Source organism: Bos javanicus, chromosome 4 (genome assembly GCF_032452875.1).
Source record: "Bos javanicus breed banteng chromosome 4, ARS-OSU_banteng_1.0, whole genome shotgun sequence".
NCBI lineage: Eukaryota > Metazoa > Chordata > Mammalia > Artiodactyla > Bovidae > Bos > Bos javanicus.
Genome location: NC_083871.1, coordinates 60943319 through 60965835, shown reverse-complemented (window position 1 = coordinate 60965835; position 22517 = coordinate 60943319). Strand labels below are relative to the sequence as shown.

The window sequence follows — 22517 nt, the reverse complement described above, 5'->3', positions numbered from 1 at the left end:
AAATCAAAAACATACAATAGATTCACAAAAATCAAAAAGAAAGCAACTGAATAGGTGGCCCAGAATGACTGAGATGGAATGGTGTTCATTCTCTGTTACAAGTGCAGGTAAGATCATTATGCTGATAGAGACAGGTTCTAACCTTGGGGAGGGCTTGGGAAAAGTGTCCTTTCCCTGGTTTTCTTTCTTTTTAGCCAATATTGGTTCAAGATGCCATGAACCTGAAATATGGTGGAAAAGAAGGACTAGATAGACTTCAGTTCAGAGAAAAGGGGACTGGGAGGCAAAGACCATGAAGAATATCAAATGACACCAGAATACAGATATTACGTTATGCCCCAAGCATAAGCTCATGAAGGCCCTGTAGGATGACTCTGAGACCAGACACTTAAGACTCAGAAACAGTTCTGTCCCCAGTACCAGGCCAGGGAACACGGGTGATGGGGGCTAATCAAACCTAGAGCCATATATATTAGCAAATCAGAATCATTACAGTCCTATGCACACCTGCCCCAACCGCCAGTTGTTAGTAGCCACGTCATGATTGCTAACAAGGCTTTGATCTAAGGATAAAGATTTTGTTTATCTTGAAAAGTGCACAAGATGTATCCCCTTTCTTTAAGTTGATCAACACTCTTCTCTCCACCCAACATTCACTCACAAGTGGAAATGTGAGATTCACACTCTCCACAAAAACCAAATGCTTTCTGTAAACCAAGAAATGTTCCATTTCAACTTACTCAACTCCCACAAAGAGGTCTTGCATTTTAATAAAAACTCTTTGTGACAGAGAAAAGGGCAGTTATCTCAACCCATTCATAACCCAGAGAGACCACAGCAGCCTTCCTCATCTCATTCTCTCCCTAGCAGTCACCTGCACAGGTGAAAGGGAGGTGCTTCCCCCACTAGATCTTATACTAACAAGGCCTCCCAGCTCAACGCCATTAAAGGCAAAGTTCACCTTATCAATATTTCTCAAGAAAGAGTCTCTGCCCGTGGCTTCTGCTTAGTGAGCCAAAAGGAACAAACTGTTCCAAGCTTATCCCTAGAGAGAGAAGAACATCATTGGCACACAGGCTCCTGTCTGTACAGGTATGCCTTCCGTTTTCCACCCTCAAAGCCACCTAAACTCACAGCCATCCTCATTCTCCTTTCATGCGCAGCAAAGAGACCATGCAGAGGGTGGGGAGGAGCCTCTTCCAGGACATAGGAAGCTGATGCCTCTGCCTCAGATTCCTCTTACCTTGTTGAAGTCTTCAGAAGTTGCCCTCATTTCCTTCCATGTCTTGTTCAGGAGCTGGATACAGATGCAGAAAAACTCCTCAAAGGATCTGTCATGGGTGAAGAACATCGGGTGGAAATCGTTGCAGGTCTCACTAGCTGGAGGAAAGAGGAGGGAAAGAAGGGAGGAAGTTGAGAAGGGAAATGAAAAGACACGGCCACATCCCCCAGAGGGAGACAATGGGAGGCACATTCGGCTCAAGCCACCATAGAAAAAAAGGCACTTAAAAAAGGCAACCAGAGGCTAGTCCCCATGAAACCTCCAAGTTTAAGGTCAGATGGTCAGACCTACCCTTATGCACATATTTTGATTGATGAAGTTAGCTCGTAATTCTTCCCACGTTATGATCATTATGGCTTTGTTCCAGGATGCCTGGTGTTGAATATGGGCTCTGCATCTGCCTTATTGACCTTATAAAGATCATTCAAACTGCCCTGTCAATCACAGCTCCTCCATCACCCATAATTTCCCATTTCTCAACTGAATAACTGGCAGAAGATGAGCTTTCCCGAATACACAATTAATTGCAACTTTGAAAATAGCATCCTTGAATTATTTCTCCAGGGGGCTCTTTTCCCTCTTATGGCAGTAAGCAGGGGACATCTGAGATCATTAAGCATCTGATACCATTAACCATTTGTTTGACATTCCCAGATACAGATGGTTGGAGGTCGAAGCAGCCCAAGTGTCTTTGAAGGTTCAGTCCTGGACCAAACCCTTAAGTCAGTCAGACTGCCTTCAAACCACCTCATTACAAAGTTTCCTTTGTCACGGTCAGACCCAGTGCTCTGAATTCTAGGTGTGGCCACCTGTCTCCTCTTCCCAGACCAGCACACCAGCCCCTCCCTTCTCCTCAGCTCTTTGTCAAGCTTACATTTTTACAGTCCTTTTACATACATTCATTTGCTCTTTAGAATACCTCTGACTGTTCATGTCATATGAATAAGGCTACTGGAGCCCAAAGAAGTAAGCTTTGTGACTCCCCTATCCCTGATTCCCCAGGGCCAAAACAGGATTCTACATTTTTTTTTTTTTCTTTTAATATAGGCTGTTGCTGTTGTTGCTGCTGCTGCTGCGTCGCTTCAGTTGTGTCTGACTCTGTGCGACCCCATAGACGGCAGCCCACCAGGCTCCCCTGTCTCTGGGATTCTCCAGGCAAGAATACTGGAGTGGGTTGCCATTTCCTTCTCCAATGCATGAAAGTGAAAAGTGAAAGTGAAGTCGCTCAGTCGTGTGATACAGTGAAAGAATTTCTATTTTAACTGAACTCTATTTAAAGGCAAATTAGTCCTCAAGGCCCCAAATGGTTGAATTTCAAGCCCTAGCAGCCCAGGAGGGCAGGAGGGGTGGGGCGGCAGTAAGGTTCACAGCACTTGGGGAAGGTCAGGGAGCCCTTCCTGTAGTTGAACACAGACCTTATTTAGGGAGAATCCCCTGGGGAAAGCCCCTGGTGAGTGAACCCTGATCAAAACCACGGGGACATGCTCCGCTCTGGTAGGGGCACACCTATGCACAAACCTCTTTTGTCTTCATCCTTTAGAATAGATAGTAAATGCTGTTCTCTTCCTGAGAAGGCAGGGGCATAGGCTAGCAGCAGCCAGCAGTCACACTAAAAAGTTTGGGTCTAAGGGCAAAAGATTTGGGTTCAAGTCCATCCATGACAATGAGGAGCTCACTTCACCTTTATGGCTCTTGATTTTTGAAACTAAAAAGTGGAAATGAAATCTCCACTGCCTCCCCTATTCATGGGAAAGTGCTTTAAAAAGATTAATATGGAACAAAGCGGTGGTGATGACAATGAAGATTGTACCAGCAGATCACTTCCAGGAACATGGGATGTTCTCTGATGGCCCTCAGTTCTTAGTCAAGCCTGTTATTACATCTCAGAAATCAGAGGGAAGAACATATGAGTAACCCCAAGTCCAGCTCCTGTTAGTGGTGACTGGCCGACTGTTAGTCACAATCGTGTCTGACTTTTTGTGACCCCATGGACTGTAGCCCACCAGGCTCCTCTGTCCATGGAATTCTCCAGACAAGAATACTGGAATGGGTAACCAACCCTTCTCCAGGAGATCTTCCCGACCCAGGGATCAAACCCAGGTCTCCTGCCTTGCAGGCAGATTCTTCAGCATCTGAGCCACCAGGGAAGCCCATGTTAGTGGTAGAGATGACGGAATTGAAGAAAGTGAAGTCCTGACCTGATATACAAAGCTATTTAAGGAACTTGAAAAGTAAATGCAGGAGGGTTGTGTGTTGCTGCCCTGGGCAATGAGCTGGCACTCTTACTTCCATAAGCACTGAAGCCAGTAAAATTACAGGTCTACAGCAGCACTGTAAAGCACTATCACCATACAAAAACTTATTAATCACATTACCGCAGTACCTTTTTCAGGACTGGTATGATTATATGTGTACTTTATGCCCTAATTAAAGTTTTATGGGACTACTGGAGCTGTGCAAGCCAGACAAAACTGAGAACAACGAGCCCTGCTCTTGCTGGGGTGAAGAGGGATGAAAACGACATCCTTAATAATAGGGATCAGGTGGTAGAAGATTGTGTGTAACTCACAACGGCTCTAGGGGTGTTATCTTCACAGCAACCCAGGAGGTAGGCATGATGCTTATCCTCATTTTATATATGAAACTTGAAGAAATTAAGCCTTCCATCATGTCAACTAAGGTACGTGGCCCCAAACGAGCATTGGAAACCTACAGTTTTTGTTGACCCAGCAGCAGCTTCCTGCCTTAGTTGACACCAAGAGCACAGGGCATTTCCTTGTGATTGATGCTTTGAAAGTTAAATTCTCCACCTACTCTCCCAGATCTCCTTGGATTCTTCCTTCAACAGAAACCATGATCTTGATGGACAGCCCAGTGAGGTTCACAGCAACTACACAGCCAGCACCTGTTGATGGATAATACCTGGCCACGTGACAGTACCAACAATGGCCATACCACTGTCATTAGCCACATTTCAGGCCCTACTTTCCTCTAGGAAAATAACATCAATTTCTTTTTATTTAAATTAGAAACCGTGTTAGAAGGGTTATGAAAGTTGTCCAGGGTCACACAGCTTTCAAGTGGCAAACTCAAACTCAGTTGACTTGGCTCCAAAGTCCATCGTCATTGCCCTTCCATTGTTGGGGTGACAGCCCATCATTGTTGCACATCCAGAATTCTACACCAGAGCCATTCTTTCAACCTCCATAAGACAACAGCTTTCCCGTCGTCCTGAGCTTCTTTGGGACTCATCCCTTGTGATGAGAAATGGGCACACAACAAATCAAAAACAATTTGCTCCCTCACATGTTACCAAAGAAACAATGAGAAGACTGGTGTATTTTGGGATTTATGATTTAAATATTTTTCCTATATTAAAGGCAAGAAAAAAGTAGTATTTTTTTCCTCAAAAATATTCAAACTGCAGATATTCAGGATTGAGGATGATTGAGCAGGAAGGACTGGTCCAGATTATCTGATCTATTTTCCTCTTTCATTTTTCAGGTAAGAGCAGTGAGAAAGGCAAAATGGCTTGTCCAAGAGTTTGTGTTGGCCGAAAGTAGGCAAAGATGCTGGGAGTCAGGCTGCTGGGGTTCAAATCCTGGTTCTATCACTTACTGCTGAGCCAGCTGGGCCACACATCTCATCTGTCATTGCCTGAGTGTTCTCATCTGTAAACTGGGGGCAACAGTAGAACGAACTTCATCAGGGGGCTGTGGGGATCAAAAGGGAACATGACTACAGGAAGTAAGCTCAAGGCAACTATGGGCCAACAAAATTACACTGCTCTTCATCCCATAGCAAGTGGCCTTCAGCCCAGGCTGTCCCAGTGACAAACTAAACTTGCATCAGCTCACAGAGGTGGCCTGATTCTCACGAACAGGGTCCTTAATCTGGAGATTTAAACAAACAAACAAACACACAGATAAAAATAGGGAAGGGAAGGGTTATTACTGTTTTTTAAGGAAAACAGAGACACTTTTTTGAAGAAGTGTTGAATTTGTAGGCAATGATTTTATAAATGGAATTTAAAGAGAAATTTTCAATGAGACAAAAATAGATTTTTTTAAGAACCAAGTTGTTTTTAAGCACACTATTTTTAACACAATGAGATTCTCTTTTATTAAAAAAAAGGATCAACTTACTGTTCTTTTAAGTCTGGAATATTAAGGTATTTTCAGGGCTGGGAGTAAATGAGTTCTTATTAATTTGCTGACATTTAATTCACTTTTAAATAGGAAGCTTTGAAAACTTCTATAATCCACACACTTTGTTTCTAAAATGAAAAATAAGAATGCTATACACTTATGTAGCATTTTTGCCTTTCAAAGTAGATTTGTTCCTATTTTCCATTGGATACTGTAAGGTGAGGCAGATATGGTCATTGGAGGCTCAAAGAACAATGGCTTTTGTAGGGTAGGAAGTAAAGAATGAAAAGTGAATACAAAGAAAGGGTTCTAGTGCTGCCCTGTGACCTTGAGAAGGTCATCTCAGCTCCAGGGCTCCAAGTTTCTTACTTGTAAATGAGACCACCTGGTAAGGTTACACACACACACACACACACACACACACACACACACACACACACACTACGTAATGTATTTTGAAGTCCCTAATGTCCATTAGTAATTATAGAACTTGGAGATTACAACCTGCATTGAACTTTATGTCCTAAATTATTATTTCCTTGAATGACACATTTCAGTTAGGGTATTAGGGCATCAGAGTGGCATTTGATAGGCTTAGAGACGTTTGATAAGCTAGTATTCAATCTTTCTTTCATAAGAAAAGTGTTAGTGTTTTCAGCCCCTTTCAATCTATTAATATCATCGAATGCAGACCATTACATAAGAAAATTACACGACTAAAGATAGAATGACAAGATGACACAGGAAAATGCATATAATTTCTGCTCTTTCATGGGAATTTTCTCAGACAAATGTAATGTTTCAGATGCTGAAAAGCTCTGTTCCTGCTTTCGATGACCCTTGTTATACTCAGACTGTGAACCCGTTTGCAAGTGACTAAAGGGACATGTTTTGGTGGCACTAGGCAAATTCTGAGTATTTTTACCATGAAATAATGAGCCATTTCAACTAAACCAGTCTTTGGAAATGGTGCACTTTTGAAAGAGAGATAAGCACTGGCCTAACACAAAGGGCATTTTGTTTTAAAATTCTGAGCTACAGGAAGAAGGGGATAAATCATAAACACAAGAGCACCGTGAAAAGTGTCAGAATGGCTGCAAAATCTTACTAGGTAGCCACAGCATGGAAACTAGAACTATCTGTGGCTCTCGGGTCAGTCTGGGAAATATATTGATGAATTCACAGATGCAAATGTCTATTTATACCTACGCACAAAATCTCACCCTTGCGGCCTTTGAGTTTTCTATTTTTAGACTGGGTATTCCTTAATAGCTTGGCTTTGGAGTTTTGGTGCTGTGTGGGAAGAGGCTCAAAGTTCAAAACCTTTTGTAGGTGGGAGAGGTGAAAAGAGGCAAGGAGAGTGAGGGCAAGGAATGTGAAAAGTTCCCCACTGCTGAGCTCCACCAGTGCAGAAGCTTCCACTTCTGCTATTTCAGGACAGGGGATCAGATGCTTGAAAGCTGCTCAGCGCTTCCCAGCTCCTGAAATCTGGTTTAACAGAACTCTGGATATTCTTTTCTATCCTCTCTCATGCCTAAAAATAGTATGAAATTGACACTAAAAAGACATATCGTCTAATCCAGTGCTCCATTGTTCACTTTCCTTCTGGGCTTTTTTTTTTTTTTTTAAGGACATGGAGAGAGAAAAAAAAAAAATACCAACTAGTGTTAGGGCTAAAAATCAGACTCTAGCATCAAAAGATAAACAATTCACCAAGAATGACCTGAGGCCATAGCTCAAGCTCACAGTTGTGTGTTAATAAAAGAGCAGAGATTCTAGAGTGAGGTTGATCTGGGCAAATCTTGGTGTCACTACTGAATAGCAATGTGACCTTAACCAACTTACTCTTCCTCCGGGGCTCAGTTTCTTCATTATAAAAAAGATAATGCATCTTACCTCATCAGATTGCTGCTGAGATTAAATTTAAAGTGCTACACGATTCACATATTAACTGAGATAAAATAAGTGCTAGTTGTTACCAGTTTTAATAGCAAAATAATTATTATTGTACTTAGCTAAAATGGCAAATTTGGAAGAATTATACTTGTAGATAGACATTATGAAACTATAAGAACAGCTTGATATTGGTCCATGAATGGAAAAACAGAACAACAAAATAGGATAGGGACTTCTTATCTTCAGATATAGTCTTATATGTACAGTCACTAGATTTATGAAAAAGGTGACACTATAGTGAAAAGAAGTTTCAACAACTTGTGCTGAGCCAATTACATATGCATCTGAAAAATGAATTATAACTCCTTACCTCATACCATCTACAAAAATCAACTCAAAGTAGATTATAGGTCTCAGTGTGAAAGGAAAAACAATGAGGCTCCTATATAATACAAAGAATAATACTGATAACTTAGAAGTGAGCAAAGATTTCTTAAACAGAATCAAAACAATCATTAACCCTAAAGAAAAAGGTTTGATCTGCTTATATTAAAATCAAGAACTCTTGTTTATCAAAGGGTACAAGAAGGATGGCAACTTCAGGGTAGGAGAAAAACTTGCAGCATTGTCTGGCAAAAAACTGATATCCGTTGTATATAAATACTTCTAATAAATCAATAAGCGAAAGAAAGACAACTCAACAGAAACATAAGCAAAACATAAGTAGATACTTCACAAGATATCTAAGTGCCCAATGAACACATGAAAAGATACTTGGCTTTTTTAATCGCCAGAGAAATGCAAATTTAAACTACAATGAGATATTTTCAAATATCACCAGAATGGCTACAATGAAAAGATTTAAAAAAATAAGTGTGGATAAGAATGTAGAAAAAAATGGAATTCTCATAAACAGTTGTTAGGAGTGTAAATCAGCTCAACCACCTGGAAAAGAAGTTTAACAGTATTTAGTCTACCTAAAACATTCATACTCAATGATACAGCAATTCTACCCAAAGATATCGATCCGAAAGAAATGCATAAACTGGTGCTGCATAAGAAGGTATCTGAATGTTCACAGTGGCTGTATTTGTTATAACCCAAATCTCGAAACAGTCAAAATGTCCACTCAGTATATTAGATAAATTTTAGTTTATTCATACAGCAATATTTGTTGTTCAGTCTCTCAGACATGTCCAACTCTTTGTGACCCCATGGACTGCAGCACTCCAGCCCTCCCTGTCCATCAGCAACTCCTGGAGTTCACCCAAACTCATGTCCATTGTCGGTGATGCCATCAAAACATCTCATCCTCTGTCATCCCCTTCTCCTCCTGCCTTCAATCTTTCCCAGCATCATATCTTTTCTAATGAGTCAGCTCTTTGAAACAGGTGGCCAAAGTATTGGAGCTTCAGCTTCAGCATCAGTCCTTTCAATGAACATTCTGGACTGATTTCCTTTAGGATTCACTGGTTTGATCTCTTTGCAGTCCAAAGGACTCTCAAGAGTCTTCTCCAACACCACTTTATAGTAGACTTTGTAGTAAGTATATAGCAACATACTTACTACACAGAAATACTTTTTAAAAAGCTATACTGCATACAATAGCATGAATGAATACAAAACACAACATTGAACAAACAGAATCCTCTTAAAAAGACCACACGCTATGTGATTCCATTTATGTAAAGCTCAAATTGGAAAATTTATCTATGGTAGTGCAAACAGGGTATTCTCCTATTCTCTTAGAGACAGGAAGAAATTGGGGGTAAGGCAGCCCCCAAGGGTCTCTGCGCTTTGCTGTACTTAGTCACTCAGTCATATCCAACTCTTTGTGAACCCACTAGGCTCCTCTGTCCATGGGGATTCTCCTGGCAAGAATACTGCAGTGGGTTGCCATGCCCTCCTCCAGGGGACCTTCCCAAACCAGGAATTGAACCCAGGTCTCCTGCATTGCAGGTGGATTCTTTATCATCTGAGCCACCAGGGGAGCCCCCATGGGTCTCTGGTGGTTGCATAATACTCTAGATCTTGAGCTAAGGAACAGCAAAATGGATAGCTGATTACTAAAAAATTCACTGAGGTGTGTTATGCTTTCAGGATTTGAATACTTCTATTCATTTAAATTAGATTGATATAAAAAGTTAAGTTAAAAGAGTAGAATATGAGCTTTCTAAGCAAATAAGAAGGAACAGCATTTCAGACAGTGTAAAAACTACTGCAGATGATTTTGATGGGCTTTCAGAAGTGGTGCTGTATTTGCCCTGCCCATTACCTCTAGAGCCAGGGATTGGCATTTCATGTAGTCAGGTTAACTGCTGGATAGAAAAGCATATAACCTGTCTATTCAGGCATCCTACTGCAATCACTTAAGTGGTATTAGCCTCTAAAATTGTTCAGGGGTATGTCTCCACACCTGGACTTTAGTTCAATTTCATCTGTTAGGTAGATAAAAGGGTATATGTGTGCATTTTCTTTTGTGAAAGGGATCCTGAATTCACTGAAGAGTATTGCAGATGCTGATGGAAAAGCTTTAATAGATCTGACTGGTTGTATACAAACTCTTAGAGTTACAAGTCTCTTAAATTAGTTTCCTCCCTCCGTCCCTCTCTCATTTCCTTCATTCATCTACAGATCCTTCCTTCCTTCCTTCTTTCTTTCTTTCCTTTCATCCATGCATGTGCATGTCCATCTATCCATGCATGTGCATGTCCATTTATCTGTCCATCCATCAGTCCACTGACCCACTGATTCGCTCATCCATCCATCCATTCATCCACTCATTCATCCATCCATACATTCAACTAGTAAGGTGGTTAAGAACAGGGTCCTGGAGCCAGTCTGCCTGAGTTTGGATGCTGGCTCTGCCACTCATTATCTATATGACCTTGAGCTCAAGAAGAAGGAGAAATGAGTAAAAGCTGAAGAAACCAGCAGGCATCAGATCATCTAATTCTTTGTAGAACACATTAGGGAGCATGGGCTTTATTCCACCTGCAATAAGAAGCCATTAGCATGTTTTAATCAGGAGTGGAATAAAGTAACAACTTCCTATCACCTTTCTTCCTCTACCTTTTATCTCTTTTTAATGGAATTAAAATTCAGGTAATTTGAGCATCCCTGTTATTCTGGACTCTACTTGATACTTCAGTGTATTAAGGGCGAGTGATGAACTACATAAAAACATTAGTGCTAAGTAGTTAGGAGTCACCAGAATTGAGGCTAGAATTCTTTCTCTATACTTTCTCAACTAAGTCCTTTATGTCATCAAGTCTATTATTATGATGATAATAACAGTAATTTACATCTGTAGAACTGAGTAAAGATATAGTGAGAGGAGTCCCTTAAAACACCTAGCATAGTTCTTGGCATATAATAAGCACTCAATAAATGGTAGCTATAAAATGCTGTGCAGAATACAAATATGATGTGCAATTTTCCCCAAAATCTTAAATTTAGATTCACACAGGTTTAGTCTGTGTGAAATCTTGTTCACTTGAACCTCCCTTCATGAAAGTAACAGACCCCCTGGAAAATTATAGAGCTGCATCTACCAAATGACAAAATGTGCAGAATTTCCAGGAAATTATGATTTCTAATAAGAATGAGCTAAGTGACTCCTAGATGTTGGCTTATAATTGAAAAATGGGCTTTCTGACATGCTCCGTGTTTGTGCTTCTTGGTCCTCTGGCTGAAACTAAGACGGGCAGTAAAACAGAATCTGGATCCTGACACCTTCTCTCTTGACAAAATAATTGCCTCTGGATTCACTTATACGTCTCTGAATGGTCTAAAGGAAAGAACATAATAGGAAAAACTGAATTCTTTGGGAAGAGTATCAAGTTTGTAGTATGCTTTAATAATACAAAACCAAAATGAAAAATCTAATTTGCCGACCTCCTGGGTGAGGGGTGGCTGCAGCATTGGTAGGCACAGTGAACGATTAGCAAAGAGGAAAGTTCTAGTTGGGTGGTAGACAGTCCAAGGCAGGGCAAAGGAGAGCACATCCAAGAAGTGATTACTGCATGCCCTTACTGAAATTTCCTTTATAAGGAAAATTATTCTCAGAAGTGACACATTAAGAGACTGTCATACAGCAAATTTAGCATGGATATAAATAATTGCCTAATAATTGCCTGTTCAACCATGTGAGATGGGCACTCGAGGGTTATGTTGGGATAGAGGCTGATTAATGAACGGCTGGGACGTGTCTCACTGAAGCCCCAGCAAGAAAGAGCTGTGTGCCATCACATGACCGTGGATGACATCTTTACCTGAGGCTCAGAGCCTTAACCAGGGCTGCGGATCTGGCAAAGAGGCTAAAAATAAGTAACCCTAAGTCCAATAAATAGCAAATAAAGGAAAGAGGACATGTCAAGTCTTGCTCATCGCATACATTCTTTCATGTCTTTGGTACTCAGTAATTGAGTCCCCTTAAAAACTTAGTGATTACATGTAGGTGTCAGGATAAAATGCAAATGATTTAGCAAAGCATTCAACACTTTCCAGTCTGCCCCTACTCCATTCTCCTAACTTTTCCTAACTGACCTAGGACTGAACATTAAATTCAACAATAAAGTCATCAAATAAACCTCTTCACTTATATCTGTGGGGCTGCCCCATGGCTCAATGGGTAAAGAATCTGCCTGCAATGTAGGACACGTGGGTTCAATCCCTGGGTAGGTAAGATCCTCTGGAGGAGGGCTGGCAACACCCACTCTGGTATTCTTGCCTGGAGAATCCCATGGACTGAGGAGCCTGGAGGGCTACAGTTCATAGCACTGCAAAGAGTCGGACATGGCTGAGCAACTACACGGGGACACATACTTGTATCTGCACATGTTAAGCTCCTGGGTTTCCCTCTTCATGAAGCCCAGTGAGTCAACCTTCAAAGTCCATCCCTTTGCTAAAGTCATTTCCCTCCAGCTCTGCCCAACTTCTGCTTCCTTTGTGTTTCCAGACCTTTTATTTCTTCCATCCACTTGGAATCCCCACACTTGATTATGAGCCTCCAAGACACAGGAATCCTGATTTAGTAATTTCTGCATTCTTAACGGTGCTCACATGGCCAGCCTTCCACAAACACATGCCCACAATGCCTTCTCTGGTTTCCTCCTTCTTCGGCCTCCCTAGACATGCTTTTCTTCTATGTGGTTTCCATTACACCCCACTTCATGCACTGTTAATAAAATGGGATGAGAGAAGTTCCCAACTTTTGTATAACACACATTTCGGCACTCTTGCTGTGATAGGGCACTTTGGAAGGCCCCATACATGCTTCACCCACTACTTTAAAATAAATTGTCCAGCCTACAAAATGACGCAGTCCTCTGTATCCTCTCTACCAATATCCTGAAATCCAAGTATAGGTGCTCTCTTAATAGAAAATGAGCTATGGAGTCTGGAGTTAGCATGTACACACTGCTATATTTAAGCTGGAGAACCAAGGTCCTACTGTATAGCACTGCTGCTGCTGCTGCTAAGTCGCTTCAGTTGTGTCCAACTCTGTGCAACCCCATAGACGGCAGCCCACCAGGCTCCCCCGTCCCTGGGATTCTCCAGGCAAGAACACTGGAGCGGGCTGCCATTTCCTTCTCCAATGCACGAAACTGAAAAGTGAAAGGGAAGTCACTCAGTCGTGTCCGACTCTTAGCGACCCCATGGACTGCAGCCTACCAGGCTCCTCCGCCCATGGGATTTTCCAGGCAAGAGTACTGGAGTGGGGTGCCATTGCCTTCTCCGCTGTATGGCACAGAGGAACTCAGTTATGTGGCAGCCTGGATGGGAGAGGAGTTTGGGAGGGAATGGATACATACATATGTGTGGCTGATTGGCTTTGCTCTGTACCTGATACTATCAGAACATTGTTAAAAGGCTATACTCCAATATAAAATTAAAAAGTTAAAAAAAAAGAAAAATGAGGAATTTTATAAGGGAAGCAGATTAATCACATAAATGTAACAACAACAACAAAAACGCCTCAAATCTGGTATGTACCCAAATTATGGTATATAACCCTCCTCCTGTAGATCAACTGCCAACAACTAGTCCTGCCCCAGGGTAGGGGCCTCTTTCCCTCTCCCCGCCCACCTCAGTTACCACATGTGGCTTTGAGCAGGAGCACCGGAACTCAGTGCTGATCTCGAGCCCTGAGCAGACTTCGTTACAAGGAACATATGGCCTCAAAAATTGCAGGACAGTGTTAACAATGTGTCCCCCTACCCATGGGGAATTAAAGGGAATATGGGGGATGTGAAGAGAATAATCCAGTGACAATCATGCTTTTGCCAATGTGGGCTTTGAGAGGATGAAGATTTCTGTCAGTGATCAAAACAGACTTAAACCCCTAATTTTTTGCCTATATATAGTTCCATCAATCCTCTTAAAGAAGAGTGCATATAAGGAGTACGGCTCTCTCCTACCCAGAGTCACGTGGGCAGGTTTGTGCAGAGCGGCCAAGCAGTGTATCCAGCAGAGCACCAGCCCAAGAAGTGTATCCTCAAGCATCGTGTTAATAATGTAGGAAAAAGTCAGGCTTCACACAGGCACTTGACTGAGATTTACCCCAGAAAAGAGGAAATGAAAAGATAAAGCATTACATATCAAACCAGGAACAGCTGGCTGGAAAACTTGAAAAGGACATAGTCTGAATTACCAGTCACTTGGGAAATCTGCCAGAGCAAGTTAGAAGGTGAGTAGCCTAGAAAGCTGTTATTTACTTGATACCATTGCAGTGGCCATGCAGAAGAACTGTTCTAAGCTCCTTACAAGTATTTTCTCATTTAGTTTTCATTACAATTGCATAAAGGAGGTAGAGCTATTATCACCTTAACTGTACAGAGGAGAAAACAAGGCACAGAAGAGTGATGTTGCTTGGTTCACAGAGCTAAGAAGAGGCAGAGCCAGGATTTAACAATAATTTGGGTCCAGAGTCCTTCTTATCAAACTACTCAACACACATTAATTCCCCTCTATGGAAGATTTTTATAGCACAAAGTTAATACTTTCTAGAACGCCTATTTACTGTGATATAAAAATAAATTTAATTCCATTTCTTTCTTCTCCAAGCCATTATTTTAATGAACACTTAATCTTGAAAACTAAAGTAATTTTTGGATATGCAATTCTTACAGTTGGTAAGAATGCTGCATTTTCCAATTTATCTATGGCAGACATGTATTCCCACGAAAACGTTACTGTTTCAATGCCAGGGGAAAATTCAACAATTCATAGACTTTTAATTTCAGGTACCTTTTATTTGTTCATTGGTTTCTTAATAAAGAAGATAGAAAATTTGCACGGAAGATTAGGAAAATCAAGCTAATGAGACCAATTTATTTTTAATCAAACAATTCTATAGCACTTAATATATTCCAGCCTCTGTTCTCTGTGCTTTACAACTATTAAATCATTTAATTCTCATTTGAGACAAGTTCGATTCTCAACTCTGTCTCACAAGTGAGGAAAATTGGGGCACAGAGAGGGTAAGTAACTTACTTGAGGTCACACAGCCAGAGAGAGACAGGGCAGAAAGTAAGTCTGGAGGCTTCAGCCTGCAGAGGCTGTTCTCTGAATATATGCGTAGTCAGTGTTCTTGGAGGTCTCCTTGCCCTAGTAGCGTTCTAGTTGCTGCTGGTGCTGTCCTAACCATTACAATACTGATGAAGCAATGAGAGCTTCAGCAGTATTCACATAATAAGGCCATTGAGCTCCTTTGACCCTGAGTGATCACACACATATCCATGACTACCCCAGATGTCTCAGGTTTAGGGTAAGTAGTCAAATTATATTATTTCTATTTGTTAAAAATAGCCCCATGCACTCTAACTTCTTTTAAAAAATTATGTTGGAACTGGATTTCTATTTCACAGAAATAGCTTCAAACAAATAAAAAAATCAGGCATCGGTGTTTTGGTGGTATTTTGGGAAATAAATTTGAGTAAAAATGTGGCACATTCACTCTGGGTGTGGTCCCAGAGTGCATCTCATTATCTTGAATACATGGACATCCAAGAAGTGAATACAGTTCTGCAGTTGATAAAATTATTTTCACTATTAAAGAGCACTAATAAAATTAGGTTTAAGTTCTTGTTATTGCTTTAATGAGACTAGTTTTTCATCTTACAGACTGTGGGCTAATTAGTATTCCAAGGAATGAAACATTGGTTTCTTGTTGTTGGGCCTATGAGACAGGTTCACATACATAGCTTCTGCCTCAGGAATGTGTGTCTGTAGTCAGTCTTAAATTGATGGCAAAGATATATTTTAACCCTTTGTTATCCACATTCTTTTTATATTGAATGTCTGCAGCTTTTTCCTCCATGGTCTTGCTGAGATATAATAATAGTTCTAAAGTTTCTCTAACATCCTTATATATTCAGGTGGTTATTATCCAACGACAGACTGCCTGCCGTTGAACTTGTTCTAAGCCAAATTCAACAAAAGTTATTTTGGCCTTCAGCTTCTTAGCCATCATCTTTCTCTTTCTTTTTAAACTCTCACCAAAAAGACATCGTTTTAGATAAGAACATATCTTAATGAAAAACCGAACTAAGGATAAGACTAAAATAAGATGCTTTTAACTTCAAGAGGACGATTTTCTGATGAAAATTCTCAGTCCTTCCTTCCATATGAAATAAAATGTAATGCTCTCAGACACTTTCATTTCCCTTCTTTGTAGACAGTTATTTTATTTTACTTTTTGGTCATACGATCTTATTCTTCATGTTTTGAAATAGTTTTCTCCCTCGCCTAGGACAAAAGCATTTGAGAACTTTGATTTTATAAAAATTCCCAATTCTCTAAAAACAGAGGGTGCTTCTGACATCACTTCCATTCTCTTACACACATAAATGATCATCAGGACATCTCCTGTTGTCACTAGAATGTACACAGGATACCCAATATGGGTATCCATGTTTCCTAGCAAGAAGGACATTATATCTAGCATGTAGAGTCCCTATAAATGCTTTGAGGTTATTTGGCAGCTGTTAAGACTCGAGAGGGTAAAACATAAAAACAATAGCCTACTGCTGCTAAGTCACTTCAGTCATATCCGACTCTTTGTGACCGCAAGACGGAATCCCTGTCCCTGGGATCCTCCAGGCAAGAACACTGGAGTGGGTTGCCATTTCCTTCTCCAATGCATGAAAGTGAAAAGTGAAAGGGAAAAAGTGAAATGCATGATAGTGAAAAGTGAAAGGGAAAGTTGTGTCTGACTCTTCACGACCCCATGGTCTGCAGCCTACCAGGCTCCTCCGTCCATGGGATTTGACTAGCACTGGATAATTGTTCTTCCCAATCTCACTGTTCTTTCTTGTCTTCTTCATAGACTTGTTTTTTGTTTGTTGTTTGGGATGGGGGTGGTGCTTTTCTCTGCCCAAGGTTCTGTTCTCATCTTTCTTTTCTTTTTTCTCTTCACTCTTGCCCTAGGAGAACTGAACTACTCCTGTGGCTCCCATGGTCACTGTTGTCAAATCTCGTTTTTGAGCTCAGAACTTTGCCCTGAGCTTCAGATAACCAGTTGCTTACTGGACATGTCTGCTTGGATATCCCTTAGTCACCTCACACTCAAAATGACCCAAACTGAACTCATCCCTTCTATCTAGTCTGGTTCCCCATCCAAGCAGTCTCCTATGCTTAGTCATCCACGGTCGACTGGACTCCTCTCTCAGTCACCTTAGTATTCTGAATATATTTATTTCCTCCTTTCCCCTCCTGCTGCCTCTGGGCTGGGTTCAAGTGTTCATTGTCTGCTGTACCAGATGGTGACAAAGACCTCAAAACGTCTTCCCACCCTCAAGACAGATTCATATTCCTCACTGCCCCACGAGGAATTCATGAAAATCTGTTGCCACAGCAAGATACAGATAGAGCAATAAGAAGCATTTAAACCTATTATTATTAGTGCTTTATCATAGTGAAAATAATTAAGTCACTCTGCTTAAAATCCCTTAGATAAAATCCCAGCTCCTCTCAAAGTCTTTACTGTGTGTACTCTGCCTAGCCTTTAATAGGCCCATTGCACATTTTTTAAAATAAAACTTCCAGAATGTATTTACTGGGGAGAGGGAGAAAACAATTTCAAATTTTGAGAAGGAAATAGAATGACCAAACAAATTAAATCAAATAAGCTGTTTACAAGACTTCTAGACTTAAATAAAAGTTTCTCTTCTGCCTGAAACACCCTGCCTCGTCTCATTCCCCGGTTGGTGTTGTTTAGTTGCTCAGTCGTGTACGACTCTTTTATAACCCCATGGACTGTAGCCCACCAGGCTCCTCTGTCCACGGGATTTTCCAAGCAAGAACACTGGAATGGGTTGCCATTTTCTCCTCCCGGGGATCTTCCTGACCCAGGGATCGAACCAGTGTCTCCTGCATTACCTGTGGATTCTTTACTACTGAGCCACCTACTCAGTGATAACTCCAAAGGTCTTCTAACATCCAGTGCAGTTACCACCTCCATGGGATGCCTTTATTCTCATTACCTGTAGTCTGATACCTCTAACTGTCTCCATCTCACCCTCCATCATTTACACCATTCTCTATCTGTTTTTGTGTCTTTCCACAAAAATTCCAAGACTCTGGAGCTCCAGGACTATGCCTTTTCTGTCTTTAGAGTCTCCAAAAATGTTTGTGGAATGCATGGTTAGATGTGACATGCTACTTGTCCCATGGGACAACATTATTGAAGCTGCAACTTGCAAAAAGGCTCCATCTCCTTGCTACACTGAAACACAGCACTGAAATCTCATATTCTTGCCAGCACTAGTTAATCATTAAACATTTCTCCCCACTAACAAAACAAAACATGACCACAGGAGAAGGCTCTGCAGAGATCGTGCCCACACATTTCAATGCCTGGGCTAAAATAACCATGTAAGTGTGTAGGACTCTTCATCATATCGTACCAGGAAACTCGCCCTCCCATATTTAAAAATACACTTGTTTGGCTTGATTCAGGCTGTTCCTCATTCCAGGCCTGCATGAGTCATTGGAGAAACATCCTATTAGAGGGCACCCCACAGATTGGCTTCCTTTGTATGTTTTCGATGAGTCAGGATGTATGAGTCACAGTTCACTCTTATGACAAAAGGAACCTGTTCTCCCTTCCTTTTCATTACTAATATTTTGTGGGCTTCATTGGCACCTTTTAGAAACATCTAAGGCAGCCAGGGGCGGCTGGAGAATTGGCATTATTTATTTTTCACAAGCTACTCTACTTAAAGCCCCTTTCACCAGAACAGCAGGATACGGTGGAGTTCTAGCACATCCAAAGTTCATGTGGCTCCTGGGAGGCCTGCATTTGGCTTTTGCTGCTATGCATGTCATCGATGTGAGCAGGAAGGCTCACAGGAGAAGACACCCCACAAGGCCCCTTTCAGGACAGGTACCTAGAAACGGTCTCCCAGAGCTACCGTTGATAAAGGGCCAGTTGGCTTCTCTTTCTTGGCTATGATAGACAAATGCTTGGCTAAGGAGAGTGACATTTCTCAGCATAATCAATGGCCAACTAGTGAGCACAAAGCTGAGTGGAAAGACAGTCAAAGAACTGCAATCATCTAGATGTCATCCAGGACACTCAGAACCTGCCAATGGAAGAATTTTTAAGCTCCATGATAATTAGAAACAATAGAGGTTAATTCCTTTCATTCCATTCCAGCAAATCTTTCAAGTGGCTATCCACAGAGATAAATCGGGCATGGAATCAGTGGCAGAAGAAAGTACAGTGAGTTATATACGCCACAAAAGAAGAATATGCAAAGGGTCATGAGAGTCCCGGGGAAGGCTAAGTTTATTTTCTTAGAGGAATTGGCATTTGAATTGGACCCAAGGATGAGGAGAATCTAATTCATAGTTCTGAATGTGTTTTTCCTTCAGAACCCAGTCAGGCTCCTTTCAAATTCATTTACATTCAGACTCCAAATTCCATAATCAGCATCTCTGGGAAGCCATTTAAAAGCATGCATAGAAGCCTGCCTGCAAGGGAGATGCTTCTACCCAGTTCTATCAGGAATAGTTTTACAGCGGCCAATAAATGAAATAGAGAAGAGACTCACTAAGTCCACATCGTTCTGCTTTCCAGGGGATCCTAGTGCAGTGAATTCTGCTTCTGCTTTAATAGAAGGTGATAAAAATACTTGCCACCCACTTACCTCAGAGGAACACTGCCGGGATGCATAATGCTCAAAGCACTTTGAATTTTTTAGGTGAAAAGTGCTTTTGAAAACAAAGCTTTGTGATCATGAATGTTTGGTAAAAAGGAAGCAAAAACATTGTCTAGAGCATGTGTTTGTCGGGGTCGGAGGAAACCAGACACTAGATTATACCTTGTATAATCTTGTATAACTAGATTATACCTTGTATAATCTTGTATAACTAGATTATACAAGAAAGTCAGCATTCTACAGTCAAGCCCTGAAAGTCCGTTCCCAGGAGGTAAGACCATAACTATTCAGGGTACATTTAATATATCAAGAAGTGAGGCAAAATTGGTGTCTTTGATGATAGAGGTTTCTGATAAGAATAAAGAATAAGGAAAAGGAATTGCAATTTGTCCCATGATGAGGTATGGGGGATGTAAATTTTGCAGGCTGAGATAATCAGAATTGATTCTTAAAAAGCCAAGAAAAGAACACACAGAGGACACTGGGAGAAAAACTTTGAATGCCCAAGGACGAACGGGGTACATGATCCAAAATATTCAGTAGTGCAGTATAAAGACAACAGAAGATAAAGGAAAGTTGTAAACAGTGAGTAACTCTCTGAATTAGGCTACAGAGCTGTGTAGAAGGAAGAAATTAGACCCTTAGAAGGCTTGAGTGATAGTCCACTCTCTGGTACCAAGCAGATATATATATATATATATATATGTTCTCTATGTGAATGACTTAATTTCTCACAGCTTCACACAGCTGAGAGAATCAAAGGAGAAAATGTTAAAAAGTATCATCAAAGATGTGCTGGTATCTACAAACATCAGGGGTGGTGATGATGGAGCTGAATTGGTGGGAATGACAAAAAACCAGAAGAAAGTCCCCAAAGGAGAGCCACACATTTTGGTGGTAGAATTTTTTCTTTTTTAAAAAATACATGCAAAATCCTGGGTGTTGAAGGAAGACTTCTGGAAAGGATCTAGTAACGCAGAAGGGATACAACCAGGGTTTAGACTTCCATGACAGGGAAATATTCAAGACATATTTTCAACAAATTGAATGTGGATGAGAAGACAAAAGAAACAAAAATCATGTCGAGAGCCCGTGTCTGCAGAAATTGTAGGAGAACAAAGTGGCCAATGTAAATGGGAAGCTGAGGAAAGAGGGTGGTAAAACGGTGGGGTTGTTAAAGAATAAAAGATAAGCTTCTAATAAAATAGTAAAATGAGGGGTTAAAAATTTATTTATGGAATTTTCTGCATCTGCTAGTTAGCCTCACCGAAAATAAAATGGAAACTCTTCTATGTAAAAAGATTAGAATACGCCCTTTAAGGTTTCAACAAAAGCAAATCTGCAATGAAGAGGTGTCTCGTGGGATTAGGTTGACGTCAACAGTTCCTGTGCATCATGTTTTCTGTTATTTTCAATAACCTCAAAAGCTTTTTGGTTTTACTCCAGAGTAATATTCATGCTTGCATTTCCTTCCCCAATTCATCCAAAAACATGATCAGCAGTGCTTTCACTGGGTTCTAGCCAGTCCTATCCACTCACACCTATGACTGAGGAGCCTGGAGAATAACTGAGCTGTTATCAGGGGAAGACACAGACATCGCCTGTGATAAGAACTCAGTAAGAGGGGCCAGGAATCAGGCCATCAGATGGCCTGAGCAGAGTGGACATGGGCTTGCAGCCATTGGCAAAAAACCTTGTAACACAGACTAGAGAGGCCAGCTTTGTTTTTGAGAAAATTCAGACATGAAGAAGAGGGATAGGGTAGTGAGAAATGAACTGAGGGAAATAACAGTCTGTGACCAAACGTATAGGAATCAGGCATTAGCCTGACTCCATCATCACCCAAAACCTGAGTCAGAAGTCAAATTTGGTCTGTTTTCTAAGGACATGAAAATAGACACATGACAGTGGGTCAGTTGGAGCAATACCTTAAATTTATATCTATAAATATTTCTTTCTATCCCTACTAAGTTCTGGACTTCTTCCTGAGTATTTTTCATGTATAATACAGAGATTCTTACTAACAAGATGGGTCATTTTCAAAAGCTTTCTTGTTTTTGCTTTAAGACATCATCTCATTTTGACTGAATGAATGATATTGCAAAGTATACTCAGATGCATTTATCTATAGCTTTAGGATATGGCTAATCTGGGCAACTGACACTTCCCAAAGTGTTAATATAGAATAAAGAAATTACAGAAATTATGCAAAACACAACCTATATGAAACACACTGATTGGACATTGCAATCAAGAGGACAATAAACATTTCCAGAGAGGACGGTCTCAATTTATCAGACACTATGCTTAAGTGGACCCATCTGCTCTGCCCATCACCCCCCATATCTGAAAAATATACATTCTTTAATTCACTTGTATGGCCCGTGCTTTTCAATCAGGGGACCACACAAAGACCACCTCAATGGAAGCCAAAGAAAAAATAAGCATGAAGGAAGCCATGAGCCCCTTGGCAACAATTGCCTCAGCCCCTCCACTTCTACGTGTATCTCTCACCACCCCTTCTTTAAGACAGTTTCATCTCTACTTCTTCCTACTTGGCTCAAATCCCATGTGCACTCGGCCCCAGACTCATACTGCCCCTGGAAGCTTTAGGTCACTGACCTGACTGTGCAGATTCTTATACTCTAGCACTCTACCCAGGTGGGCCCTGGTTTCTCAGAACAGTTTCTCTTAATTTAATGGAAACTTTGTTCAGATATTTTGCTGGTGACTCAAAAGATGCTCATATTTTGGAATGGATTTTCTTGTCTCCCTTAATTCTTACCATTGTAACTACAGATGTTGGTATGACAGGTTTCTTCCTTGCTTAGAGATTTTCCTTCTAATATCACTTTTCTAAGCTCAGGAAACTTTGACATTCTTTTTATTCTTCAAAGGATTAGAAAAAATTCTGGATGAGGTTTAGTGAAACAAATCATTGCTGCTTTACGTAAGTAACTACGATTTAGTTTGCAAGGACACTCTCCTGGGCACACAGGATCACAAAATGGGGGGCACTTTACA

The 22517-nt window shown here is 40.9% G+C and overlaps 1 protein-coding gene across 5 annotated transcripts in view; it reads right to left on the bottom strand.

Annotated features, from left to right (window-relative positions):
- ELMO1 (engulfment and cell motility 1) overlaps positions 1-22517 on the bottom strand; it is a 584006-nt gene that overhangs the window by 165615 nt on the left and 395874 nt on the right. For all 5 annotated transcript variants that reach the window (XM_061414116.1, XM_061414119.1, XM_061414114.1 and 2 more), the window contains one exon: positions 1244-1380. In XM_061414116.1, coding sequence (XP_061270100.1) covers positions 1244-1380 — 137 coding nt within the window. The remainder of the gene's footprint in view (positions 1-1243; positions 1381-22517) is intronic.